The sequence below is a fragment of the Hyla sarda genome, chromosome 3 (assembly GCF_029499605.1).
Source record: "Hyla sarda isolate aHylSar1 chromosome 3, aHylSar1.hap1, whole genome shotgun sequence".
NCBI lineage: Eukaryota > Metazoa > Chordata > Amphibia > Anura > Hylidae > Hyla > Hyla sarda.
Window position 1 is genome coordinate 24,097,866 of NC_079191.1, and position 14,522 is coordinate 24,112,387.

General features: G+C 39.0%; 1 protein-coding gene across 3 annotated transcripts in view; it reads right to left on the bottom strand.

Annotated features, from left to right (window-relative positions):
* The window catches only part of MEP1A (meprin A subunit alpha), a 44,910-nt gene that overhangs the window by 11,756 nt on the left and 18,632 nt on the right, over nt 1-14,522 (bottom strand). For 2 of the 3 annotated variants that reach the window (XM_056563016.1, XM_056563014.1), the window contains exons 4-8: nt 14,124-14,158; nt 8,651-8,729; nt 7,393-7,510; nt 7,017-7,192; nt 1,691-1,912 (exon numbers count right to left, since the gene is read on the bottom strand). In XM_056563016.1, coding sequence (XP_056418991.1) covers nt 1,691-1,912; nt 7,017-7,192; nt 7,393-7,510; nt 8,651-8,729; nt 14,124-14,132 — 604 coding nt within the window. In that variant the 5' untranslated portion in view covers nt 14,133-14,158. Of the gene's footprint in view, nt 1-1,690; nt 1,913-7,016; nt 7,193-7,392; nt 7,511-8,650; nt 8,730-12,294; nt 12,427-14,123; nt 14,159-14,522 lie in introns of those variants that run through there. The other variant, XM_056563015.1, reaches the window with a different exon arrangement.

The window sequence follows — 14,522 nt, forward strand, 5'->3', positions numbered from 1 at the left end:
AGCTGTGAAGACCCATACATAATGGTGAAGACCCATACATAATGGTGAAGACCCATACATAATGGTGAAGACCCATACATAATGGTGAAGACTCATACATAATGGTGAAGACCCATACATAATGGTGAAGACCCATACATAATGGTGAAGACCCATACTTAATGGTGAAGACTCATACATAATGGTGAAGACCCATACATAATGGTGAAGACCCGTGAAGACCCATACATAATGGTGAAGACCCATACATAATGGTGAAGACCCATACATAATGGTGAAGTCCCATACATAATGGTGAAGACCCATACATAATGGTGAAGACCCATACATAATGGGGAAGACCCATACATAATGGTGAAGACCCATACATAATGGTGAAGACTCATACATAATGGTAAAGACCCATACATAATGGTGAAGACTCATACATAATGGTGAAGACCCATACATAATGGTGAAGACCCATACATAATGGTGAAGACCCGTGAAGACCCATACATAATGGTGAAGACCCATACATAATGGTGAGGACCCATATAGATTGGTGAAGACCAATACATAGTGGTGAAGACCCATATATAGTGGTGAAGACCCATACATAGTGGTGAAGACCCATACATAGTGGTGAGGACCCATTAATAGCTGTGAAGACCCATACATAATGGTGAAGACCCATACATAATGGTGAAGACCCATACATAATGGTGAAGACCCATACATAATGGTGAAGACTCATACATAATGGTGAAGACCCATACATAATGGTGAAGACCCATACATAATGGTGAAGACCCATACTTAATGGTGAAGACTCATACATAATGGTGAAGACCCATACATAATGGTGAAGACCCGTGAAGACCCATACATAATGGTGAAGACCCATACATAATGGTGAAGACCCATACATAATGGTGAAGTCCCATACATAATGGTGAAGACCCATACATAATGGTGAAGACCCATACATAATGGGGAAGACCCATACATAATGGTGAAGACCCATACATAATGGTGAAGACTCATACATAATGGTAAAGACCCATACATAATGGTGAAGACTCATACATAATGGTGAAGACCCATACATAATGGTGAAGACCCATACATAATGGTGAAGACCCGTGAAGACCCATACATAATGGTGAAGACCCATACATAATGGTGAAGACCCATACATCATGGTGAAGACCCATATATAGTGGTGAAGACCCAGACATAGTGGTGAAGACCTGTACATAATGGTGAAGACCAATACATAATGGTGAAGACCCATACATAATGGTGAAGACCCACACATAGTGGTGAAGACCCATACATAATGGTGAAGACCCAGACATAGTGGTGAAGACCCGTACATAATAGTGAAGACCAATACATAATGGTGAAGACCAATACATAATGGTGAAGACCCACACATAGTGGTGAAGACCAATAGACATAGTGGTGAAGACCCGTACATAATAGTGAAGACCAATACATAATGGTGAAGACCCATACATAATGGTGAAGACCCATACATAGTGGTGAAGACCCATACATAGTGGTGAAGACCCATGCATAATGGTGACATTGGGGTGAATGCCCCTTTTGACTCTCCAATATTTTATACCCTTGGTATATAGGCTATAAAGTCATGGACATCTGTAGCTTCTATTTCAGTGATGATTTGTTGGCTGGTCATACATACGGCAGCTGTACATCTTGTTTAGACGTTCCAGGTCTATGGCAGAAAAGTCGAGACGTTGTCCGATGATGTTGTTAAAGGCGGGGATCTTGGCGGTGATGGTTGGGACACTGGCGTTCTTGTTAAAAGAGAAGGGACCATAGTGCATGACGGACTCGTAGTCATATGGCGTGTTCAGATCTGTTATGTACTTGTCATCATACGTGTTAAAGTTGTGACTCATGCCTGTGGAAGAAAGGATATAACATGTGACTATCCATAAATGTATGTATTATGATGCTCTGCAGCAGAAGAGGTGTGTATTATGAGGTTCTGCAGCAGCTGAGGTGTGTATTATAATGTTCTTCAGCAGCTGAGGTGTTTATTATAATGTTCTGCAGCGGCTGAGGTGTGTATTATAATGTTCTGCAGTAGCTGAGGTGTGTATTATAATGTTATGCAACAAGTGAGGTGTGTATTATAATGTTCTGCAATAGCTGAGGTGTGTATTAAAATGTTCTGCAATAGCTGAGGTGTGTATTATAATGTTCTGCAGCAGCTGAGGTGTGTATAATGAAGTTCTGCAGTAGCTGAGGTGTATATTATGATGTCCTGCAGCAGCTGAGGTGTGTATTATGATGTCCTGCAGTAGCTGAGGTGTGTATTATGATGTTCTGCAGCAGCTGAGGTGTGTATTATAATGTTCTGCAGCAGCTGAGGTGTGTATTATAATGTTCTGCAGTAGCTGAGGTGTGTATTATAATGTCCTGCAGTAGCTGAGGTGTGTATTATGATGTCCTGCAGCAGCTGAGGTGTGTATTACGATGTCCTGCAGTAGCTGAGGTGTGTATTATAATGTTCTGCAGCAGCTGAGGTGTGTATTATAATGTTCTGCAGTAGCTGAGGTGTGTATTATAATGTCCTGCAGTAGCTGAGGTGTGTATTATGATGTCCTGCAGCAGCTGAGGTGTGTATTACGATGTCCTGCAGTAGCTGAGGTGTGTATTATAATGTTCTGCAGCAGCTGAGGTGTGTATTATAATGTTCTGCAGCAGCTGAGGTGTGTATTATAATGTTCTGCAGTAGCTGAGGTGTGTATTATAATGTCCTGCAGTAGCTGAGGTGTGTATTATGATGTCCTGCAGCAGCTGAGGTGTGTATTATAATGTTCTGCAGCAGCTGAGGTGTGTATTATAATGTTCTGCAGTAGCTGAGGTGTGTATTATGAAGTTCTTCAGTAGCTGAGGTGTGTATTATGATGTCCTGCAGCAGCTGAGGTGTGTCTTATAATGTCCTGAAGTAGCTGAGGTGTGTATTATAATGTTCTGCAGTAGCTGAGGTGTGTATTATAATGTCCTACAGTAGCTGAGGTGTGTATTATGAAGTTCTGCAGTAGCTGAGGTGTGTATTATGATGTCCTGCAGCAGCTGAGGTGTGTATTATAATGTCCTGTAGTAGCTGAGGTGTGTATTATGATGTTCTGCAGTAGCTGAGGTATGTATTATAATGTTCTGCAGTAGCTGAGGTGTGTATTATAATGTTCTGCAGTAGCTGAGGTGTGTATTATAATGTTCTGCAGTAGCTGAGGTGTGTATTATAATGTTCTGCAGTAGCTGAGGTGTGTATTATAATGTCCTGCAGTAGCTGAGGTGTGTATTATAATGTCCTGCAGTAGCTGAGGTGTGTATTATAATGTTCTGCAGTAGCTGAGGTGTGTATTATAATGTCCTGCAGTAGCTGAGGTGTGTATTATAATGTCCTGCAGTAGCTGAGGTGTGTATTATAATGTTCTGCAGTAGCTGAGGTGTGTATTATAATGTCCTGCAGTAGCTGAGGTGTGTATTATGAAGTTCTGCAGTAGCTGGTGTGTTTTATGAAGTTCTGCAGTAGCTGAGGTGTATATTATGATGTTCTGCAGTAGCTGAGGTGTGTATTATGATGTCCTGCAGTAGCTGAGGTGTGTATTATAAAGTTCTGCAGTAGCTGAGGTGTGTATTATGATGTCCTGCAGCAGCTGAGGTGTGTATTATAATGTTCTGCAGCAGCTGAGGAGTGTATTATGATGTCCTGCAGTAGCTGAGGTGTGTATTATGATGTCCTGCAGTAGCTGAGGTGTGTATTATAATGTTCTGCAGTAACTGAGGTGAGTATTATGATGTCCTGCAGTAGCTGAGATGTGTATTATAATGTCCTGCAGTAGCTGAGGTGTGTATTATGATGTCTTGCAGCAGCTGAGGTGTGTATTATAATGTTCTGCAGTAGCTGAGGTGTGTATTATGAAGTTCTGCAGTAGCTGAGGTGTGTTTTATGAAGTTCTGCAGTAGCTGAGGTGTGTATTATGATGTCCTGCAGCAGCTGAGGTGTGTATTATGATGTCCTGCAGCAGCTGAGGTGTGTATTATGAAGTTCTGCAGTAGCTGAGGTGTGTATTATGAAGTTCTGCAGTAGCTGAGGTGTGTATTATAATGTTCTGCAGTAGCTGGGGTGTGTATTATGATGTCCTGCAGCAGCTGAGGTGTGTATTATAATGTTCTGCAGCAGCTGAGGAGTGTATTATGATGTCCTGCAGTAGCTGAGGTGTGTATTATAATGTTCTGCAGTAACTGAGGTGAGTATTATGATGTCCTGCAGTAGCTGAGGTGTGTATTATAATGTTATGCAGCAGCTGAGGTGTGTATTATGATGTCTTGCAGCAGCTGAGGTGTGTATTATAATGTTCTGCAGTAACTGAGGTGTGTATTATAATGTTCTGCAGCAGGTGAGGTGTGTATTATAATGTTCTGCAGCAGGTGAGGTGTGTATTATAATGTTCTGCACCAGCTGAGGTGTGTATTATGATGTCTTGCAGCAGCTGAGGTGTGTATTATAATGTTCTGCAGTAGCTGAGGTGTGTATTATAATGTTCTGCAGCAGGTGAGGTGTGTATTATAATGTTCTGCACCAGCTGAGGTGTGTATTATGAAGTTCTGCAGTAGCTGAGGTGTGTATTATGATGTCTTGCAGCAGCTGAGGTGTGTATTATAATGTTCTGCAGTAACTGAGGTGAGTATTATGATGTCCTGCAGTAACTGAGGTGTGTATTATGAAGTTGTGCAGTAGCTGAGGTATGTATTATAATGTCCTGCAGTAGCTGAGGTGTGTATTATAATGTCCTGCAGTAGCTGAGGTGTGTATTATAATGTTCTGCAGTAGCTGAGGTGTGTATTATAATGTCCTGCAGTAGCTGAGGTGTGTATTATGATGTCTTGCAGCAGCTGAGGTGTGTATTATAATGTTCTGCAGTAACTGAGGTGTGTATTATAATGTTCTGCAGCAGGTGAGGTTTGTATTATAATGTTCTGCACCAGCTGAGGTGTGTATTATGATGTCTTGCAGCAGCTGAGGTGTGTATTATAATGTTCTGCAGTAGCTGAGGTGTGTATTATAATGTTCTGCAGCAGGTGAGGTGTGTATTATAATGTTCTGCACCAGCTGAGGTGTGTATTATGAAGTTCTGCAGTAGCTGAGGTGTGTATTATGATGTCTTGCAGCAGCTGAGGTGTGTATTATAATGTTCTGCAGTAACTGAGGTGAGTATTATGATGTCCTGCAGTAACTGAGGTGTGTATTATGAAGTTGTGCAGTAGCTGAGGTATGTATTATAATGTCCTGCAGTAGCTGAGGTGTGTATTATAATGTCCTGCAGTAGCTGAGGTGTGTATTATAATGTTCTGCAGTAGCTGAGGTGTGTATTATAATGTTCTGCACCAGCTGAGGCGTGCATTATAATGTTCTGCACCAGCTGAGGTATGTATTATAATGTTCTGCACCAGCTCATGTGCGTATTATAATGTCCTATAGTAGCTGAGTTGTGTATTATGATGTTCTGCAGTAGCTGAGGTGTGTATTATAATGTCCTATAGTAGCTGAGGTGTGTATTATGATGTTCTGCAGTAGCTGAGGTGTGTATTATGATGTTCTGCAGTAGCTGAGGTGTGTATTATAATGTTCTGCCGTAGCTGAGGTGTATTATAATGTTCTTCACCAGCTGAGGTGTGTATTATGAAGTTCTGCAGTAGCTGAGGTGTGTATTATAATGTTCTTCACCAGCTGAGGTGTGTATTATGATGTTCTGCAGTAGCTGAGGTGTGTATTATAATGTTCTGCAGTAGCTGAGGTGTGTATTATAATGTTCTGCAGTAGCTGAGGTGTGTATTATAATGTTCTGCAGTAGCTGAGGTGTGTATTTTAATGTTCTGCACCATCTGAGGTGTGTTTTATGATGTTCTGCACCAGCTGAGGTGTGTATTATAATGTTCTGCACCAGCTGAGGTGCGTATTATAATGTCCTATAGTAGCTGAGGTGTGTATTATGATGTTCTGCAAAAGCTGAGGTGTGTATTATGATGTTCTGCAGTAGCTGAGGTGTGTATTATGATGTTCTGCAGTAACTGAGGTGTGTATTATGAAGTTGTGCAGTAGCTGAGGTGTGTATTATAATGTCCTGCAGTAGCTGAGGTGTGTATTATAATGTCCTGCAGTAGCTGAGGTGTGTATTATAATGTTCTGCAGTAGCTGAGGTGTGTATTATAATGTTCTGCAGTAGCTGAGGTGTGTATTTTAATGTTCTGCACCATCTGAGGTGTGTTTTATGATGTTCTGCACCAGCTGAGGTGTGTATTATAATGTTCTGCACCAGCTGAGGTGCGTATTATAATGTCCTATAGTAGCTGAGGTGTGTATTATGATGTTCTGCAAAAGCTGAGGTGTGTATTATGATGTTCTGCAGTAGCTGAGGTGTGTATTATGATGTTCTGCAGTAACTGAGGTGTGTATTATGAAGTTGTGCAGTAGCTGAGGTGTGTATTATAATGTCCTGCAGTAGCTGAGGTGTGTATTATAATGTCCTGCAGTAGCTGAGGTGTGTATTATAATGTCCTGCAGTAGCTGAGGTGTGTATTATAATGTTCTGCAGTAGCTGATGTGTGTTTTATGATGTTCTATAGTAGCTGAGGTGTGTATTATGATGTCCTGCAGTAGCTGAGGTGTGTATTATGATGTCCTATAGTAGCTGAGGTGTGTATTATAATGTTCTGCAGTAGCTGATGTGTGTTTTATGATGTTCTATAGTAGCTGAGGTGTGTATTATGATGTCCTGCAGTAGCTGAGGTGTGTATTATAATGTTCTGCAGCAGGTGAGGTGTATTATAATGTTCTGCAGTAGCTGAGGTGTGTATTATAATGTTCTGCACCAGCTGAGGTGTGTATTATGAAGTTCTGCAGTAGCTGAGGTGTGTATTATGATGTTCTGCAGCAGCTGAAGTGAAAACTAGGGAAAAGAACAGAGGCTGGAATACAAGAACATACTTACCGTCAGTGATTTCCTCCCACCAGATTTGCACATAGTCATCGCGGTCACTTCTCGACTGCTCGTGATAGAATCCAAGGGCATGAAGGATCTCGTGTTCTACGATGGCTTTATGGTCACAGCCGCTTCCTATGGAAAGGTCCTGACCAGTACGGAAGTCTCCAACATAGGACCAGCATCTTCAGAAGGAAAATTATATTCTGTATTTACATATCTAGGGTAGTGTTTCCCTACCAGGGTGCCTCCAGCTGTTACAAAACTACAACTCCCGGCATGCCTTGGCAGTATACATACATCGATAAAACCAACATGGAGGCAGAAGGGTTCATTCGTAAATTCCTAAAATAATAAAGGGACTTGTGTCTTGGAAATGGCTTACCCTCCAAATTTCTGAAAATGCAGAAAAGATCCTTCTCCCTCATAAGGTTTAAAATCCACACAAGACTTCAGCCGAAACATTTCAAAAGATTTAAGAATCACCCCTTTAGCATTCAGGTCTGAAAATATAAAAGAAAATCAAATATGTCATCAAGAATTCTTAAGAGACCAACTATTCTAATACATGAGATAGAAGATGGACAGATAGATAGATAGATAGATAGATATGAGATAGATAGATATGAGATGGATAGATAGATAGATAGATAGATAGAAAGATATGATATCGATAGATAAATATGAGATAGATATGAGATAGATATAAGATATATATGAGATAAATAGATAGATATTAGATAGATATGAGATAGATAGATAGAAATGAGATAGATAGATATGAAATTGATAGATAGATAGATAGATAGATATGAGATAGATATATAGATAGGTAGAAAGATATGAGATAGATAAATATCAGATAGATATGAGATAGATAGATAGATAGATAGATAGATAGATAGATAGATAGATATGAGATAGATAGAGATAGGTTTGAGATAGATAGATATGAATTAGATAGATAGATATGAGATAGATAGATATATATATATGAGATAGATAGATAGATATGAAATAGATAGATAGATATGAAATAGATAGATAGATATGAAATAGATAGATAGATAGATAATTAGATAAATAGATAGATAGATATGAGATAGATAGATAGATATGAAATAGATAGATAGATATGAAATAGATAGATAGATATTAGATAAATAGATAGATGGATATGAGATAGATACAACATGATAGACGATAGATAGATAGATATGAGATAGATAGATAGATATGAGATAGATAGATATGAAATAGATAGATAGATATGAGATAGATAGATATGAGATAGATATGAGATAAATAGATAGATATGAAATAGATAGATATGAAAAAGATAGATAGATATGAGATAGATACATGATAGACGATAGATAGATAGATAGATAGATAGATATTAGATAGATAGATAGAAAGATAGATATGAGATAGATATATATATAGATATGAGATAGATAGATAGATAGATAGATATGAGATAGATCGATAGATATTAGAAAAATAGATAGATATTAGATAGATAGATATGAAATAGATAGATAGATATTAGATAAATAGATAGATAGATATGAGATAGATACATGATAGATAGATAGATAGATAGATAGATAGATATGAAATAGATAGATTTTGTATATTACCCAGATTATCAGCCAATATATACGGGATAGGAAACTTCCACCTGTAGGTTTCATTACGTAAAGCGTTTCTGGCATCTTTCTATAGACAGAAAACAGTTCAGCGATCTTACAATGGTAAATGTGCTACGTTTGACCCTAGACACAAGATAGAACATTGCAGCCCCTGATAGAATCTCTATGTCCCCCGTGTACTTTTATCCAATGCTCTTACACATAGAATTTCATTGATATTAACCCTAGCTGGTGAGAATACATGAGAATCCCATCCTCTTCCCTCCGCCCCTCCTTGATAGAACTTCTATATAACTATGTGACCCCACTGCAGGGAACAGGACAGACCCAAGTGATACATTTTCTATATAATGTATAGACAGTATGTTTCGGTTTTAGACAATCATATAATGGAGGGCTCTTCCTAAGTCTTCCCTGATGTAGGGGAAGCCCGAAATATTAAACATTTCCGATCTGTTCAGAATTGTCTGATGGCAGTTTTCTACCCTATTCCCATCCATAATACATGCACGCTCAGTCAAGCCGACTGTCCATGTATATTGAGCATCAAAAGAGAAAGTCGTTGGCTGAATGAGCCAGTACTATAATGAATACCAACATTTCTAGGTGACTCCATTACCATAGACCAGTGATCTTCAAATTGTGGACCTCCAGCTGTTGCAAAACTACAACTCCCAGCATGGCCGGACAGCCGTTGGCTGTCCGGCCATGCTGGGAGTTGTAGTTTTGCAACAGCTGGAGGTCCACAGTTTGGAGACCACTGCCATAGACCATCTTGATGACTCAGTTTATCCGACTACTCTTTGATTTTCCATGGTACTATATAAGTTTCTTTAAATGGTAACTTTCATTAAAACAAATTTTTGCTTTATGGTAAATAAAAAATATTTCTAATATACTTTGTTTAAAAAAAAAAAATGAAGTTTTCTATGTTTTATTTGTGCTTAAAAAAGCTCAAGAGCACATTTTCCCCCCATCTTATACACAGACTTAGGACCAAAGTCCAAACACAGGAAGTGCAGCCTGGAGTGCTGAGGGGTGTGTGTCCAGCCTCATCCAATCATAGCTCCTCTCACACTGAAAGGGGTATTCCAGGAAAAAACTTTTTATATATATATATATATATATATATATATATATATATATATATATATATCAACTGGCTCCAGAAAGTTAAACAGATTTGTAAATTACTTCTATTAAAAAATCTTAATCCTTTAAGTACTTATGAGCTTCTGAAGTTGAGTTGTTCTTCTCTGTCTATGTGCTCTCTGATGACATGGGTCTCGGGAACCGCCCAGTTTAGGAGAGGTTTGCTATGGGGATTTTCTTCTAAACTGGGCGGTTCCCAAGACACGTGTCATCAGAGAGCACTTAGACAGAAAAGAACAACTCAACTTCAGAAGCTCATAAGTACTGAAAGGATTAAGATTTTTTTTATAGAAGTAATTTACAAATCTGTTTAACTTTCTGGCGCCAGTTGATATATATAAAAACGTTTTTTTTCCTGAATAACCCCTTTAACTGCCATATGCTGTTAGTTGGACACCCCCTCCCCCCCCCCCCCCTCAGCACTCCAGGCTGCACTTCCTGTGTTCGGACTTTGGTCCTAAGTCTGTGTATGAGATGGGGGAAAATGAGCTCTTGAGCTTTTTTAAGCACAGATAAAACATAGAAAACTTCCTTTTTTTTTAAAACAAAGTATATTAGAAATATTTTTTATTTACCATAAGGAGTGCAACAGCAAAAATTAGTTTTAATGAGAGTTACCCTTTAACTACATTCTTTTTCTGTTTGTTTTTTTATTAAATAATTTTTCTTTAATCCTTTAAAGGACCCGGGGTTTTTCCGTTTTTGCATTTTCGTTTTTTCCTCCTTACCTTTAAAAAATCATAACTCTTTTAAAAAAAATCCATATGATGGCTTATTTTTTGCGCCACCAATTCTACTTTGTAATTACTTCAGTTATTTTACCTAAAAATCTACGGCGAAACGGAAAAAAAAAATCATTGTGAGACAAAATTGGAAAAAAAACGCCATTTTGTAAATTTTGGGGGCTTCCGTTTCTACATAGTACATATTTCAGTAAAAATGACACCTTATCTTTATTCTGTAGGTCCATACGGTTAAAATGATCCCCTACTTATATAGGTTTGATTTTGTCGCACTTCTGGAAAAAATCATAACTACATGCAGGAAAATATATACGTTTAAAATTGTCATCTTCTGACCACTATAACTTTTTTTTTTCCACGTATGGGGCGGTATGAGGGCTCATTTTTTGCACCGTGATCTGAAGTTTTTAGCGGTACCATTTTTGCATTGATAGGACTTATTGATTTTGTCATGATATAAAAAGGGACCAAAAATGCCCTATTTTGGAATTTTTTTGCGCGTACGCCATTGACCGTGCGGTTTAATTAACGATATATTTTTATAATTCAGACATTTCCGCACGCGGCGATACCATATATGTTATTTTTATTTACACTGTGTTTTTTTTATGGGAAAAGGGGGGTGATTCAAACTTTTAATAGGGAAGGGGTTAAATGATCTTTATTCACTTTTTTTTCACTTTTTTTTTTTGCAGTGTTATAGCTCCCATAGGGACCTATAACACAGCACACACTGATCATTGTTATCCCATAGGGACCTATAACACTGCACACACTGATCATTGTTATCCCATAGGGACCTATAACACTGCACACACTGATCTTCTATGTTGATCACTGGTTTCTCATAGGAAACCAGTGATCAATGATTCTGCCGCTTGACTGCTCATGTCTGGATCTCAGGCACTGAGCAGCCATTCAGCAATCGGACACCAGGAGGCAGGTAGGAGACCCTCCTCATGTCCTGCAGCTGTTCGGGATGCCGTGATTAAGCCGCGGCAATCCCGAACAGCTCCCTGAGCTAACCGGCATGGTTTCACTTTCACTTTAGACGCGGCGTTCAACGTCTAAAAGGTTAATTGCGTGGGTTAATTAGCCACGGGTCCTGCCCGTTGTTAGAGGCCGGGCCCGACCCGCTATGACATGGGGCCACGCCGTGGCCCCGTGTTATAGATCGGGAGAGGACCCATGACGTACTTGTACATCATGGGTCCTTAAGGGGTTAAAGGGGTACTCCAGTGTAAAACTTTTTTTTTTTTCAGAAAGTTAATCAGATTTGTAAATGACTTCTATAAAAAAAAATCTTAATCCTTCCAGTACTTATCAGCTGCTGTATACTACAGAGGAAATTATTTTCTTTTCAGGATTTCTTTTCTGTCTATTTACAGTGCTCTCGGTCCATGTCAGGAACTATCCATAGCAGGAGAAAATCCCCATAGCAAACATATGCTGCTCTGGACAGTTCCTAAAATGGACAGAGGGGTCAGCAGAGAGCACTGTGGACAGACAGAAAAGAAATCATAAAAAAGAAAAGAACTTCCTCTGTAGTATTCAGCAGCTAATAAGTACTGTAAGGATTAAGATTTGTTTTTATGGAAGTCATTTTCAAATCTGTTAAACTTTTTGGCACCTGTTGATTTAAAAAAAAAAAAAAATTCCACCGGAGTACCGCTTTAAAATAGATATTTGACATTAAAGGAAATATGAGTATGTAGAATTATAAACAAAGGTCATTACATATTAACAAGACCAGGTTACAATATGGTAATTGTCATAGTTCCGGCTGTCAAGATTTTGTAAAGTCCAGATTTTCTCAGGTCGGCTCTGTGAGTATCCGGGGAAGGCCCCACGTCAGGGACATTGGGGGAGATTTATCAAAACCTGTGCAGAGGAAGAGTGGTGCAGTTGCCCATAGCAACCAATCAGATTGCTTCTTTCATTTTCCACAGGCCTCTAAAGAGGCCTGTGGAAAATGAAAGAAGCAATCTGATTGGTTGCTATGGGCAACTGTACCACTCTTCCTCTGCACAGGTTTTGATAAATCTCCCCCATTAAGCGTAGATAGAAGCCGTTATCTGATAAATGTTTGACTACATTCTTACATTCCCAGTTCATCACACTACCCTACATTGACTTTCTTCTGGACTAGCTTAAAGGGGTATTCCAGGCAAAAACTTTTTTATATATATCAACTGGCTCCAGAAAGTTAAACAGATTTGTAAATTACTTCTATTAAAAAATCTGAATCCTTTCAGTACTTATGAGCTTCTGAAGTTAAGGTTGTTCTTTTCTGTATAAGTGCTCTCTGATGACACGTGTCTCGGGAAACGCCCAGTTTAGAAGAGGTTTCCTATGGGGATTTGCTTCTAAACTGGGCGTTTCCCGAGACAGGTGTCATCAGAGAGGACTTAGACGGAAAAGAACAACCTTAACTTCAGAAGCTCATAAGTACTGAAAGAATTAAGTTTTTTTAATAGAAGTAATTTACAAATCTGTTTAACTTTCTGGAGCCAGTTGATATATATATAAAAAAAAAGTTTTTTTAACTGCCATATGCTGTTAGTTGGACACACCCCCTCAGCACTCCAGGCTGCACTTCCTGTGTTTGGACTTCGGTCTTAAGTCTGTGTATATGATGGGATAACTTTCTGGAGCCAGTTGATAAATTAAAAAAAAGTTTTTTTTCCTGGATAACCCCTTTAATGTCTTGGAGCCAGCTGAGTACCTCAACCACAATGTCAGCAGTGTCAAAAGGGGACTGTAAAAGATGAATTGTCCAGTTCATCTATAGAACCCCCCCTTCCCCAAGTACCCACAGGGACTATCCGTTTGTATGAAGCGACCAAATCGTGGCTGCTGCAAAAACTAGACTATTCCATAACTTGTCTCACCCCAAGAAATCAGTCCTATAGTTGTATTAGGGGACCATAAATCATATTAGGGGACATTCCAAGTAACTACTTTAGTGTGCCCATCAGATCCAACAAACAAACATTTTTTTAAATATATCACTCAGTACCTAATCCTGACCATGTACATCTAATTTTTATGTGTCTAGCACCTTTATATATATTTTTATTACACTTTTAATTTAGCTCACTAGTCTGAATTCCTCTCAAAGGGAGGGGGCGTGGCCTCACTGTGCAGGTCTCCGCCCCCTCCCTCAGTATGCTGTCTGCTCACATCTCCCCTAGCATTAGGAAAACCACAACTCCCAGCTTGTCCTCACTGACAGTAGCGGGACACAAGATGACAGTGGGAGGATTTTTCCTCCAGCTGTGATCCCTGCACTCACAGCTGTCAATCAAGGAAGTGTGTCCATGACATAGGTGATGACGCATGGACACAGCAGGACTGGTATGTATCCCAGGAGGCAGGGGGGGGGGGGCAGTTGTGTGACTGGCTTTTTCAGTATGAAATGCTAAAATCTTCTATTAAAAGCAATTGCAAAACCTATTGGTTATACATGCTTTACAACATATCAAAAGTTTTTGTATCTGACAGTGCTTATTTAAATACCCCAATTATTACCAATCAACCATTAAAAAAAAAATGGCAGAGCTCACCGGCATCATGATGTCTCCCTGGAACAGATTCTGGTCTATAAATAGTTTAAAAAAAATACAGAGCATGATTACAGTGATACTAAAGACAAAACACATTGATCATTATATATATATATATATATATATATATATATATATTCATAGACAGACATGCAACCCCTTGGGATGATTGTTGTGTATTGCCCTGCAATACATGAAGTGTCCAGTAGATGGCGGACTGCACAAGCAAATTAACTGAGCAGTGACTAAAGCTGGGGAATAAGGAGTTTTTGGACACATGCTCCAGGCCATCTTGGTTTAGAGTTCAGCATTTTGATTCTTAAACCCAGCAACAAAAAATGTGTCAAACCGATTCTCTGGATATATTCGGAAATAACTGACAATTGTGTTGAATGTTTT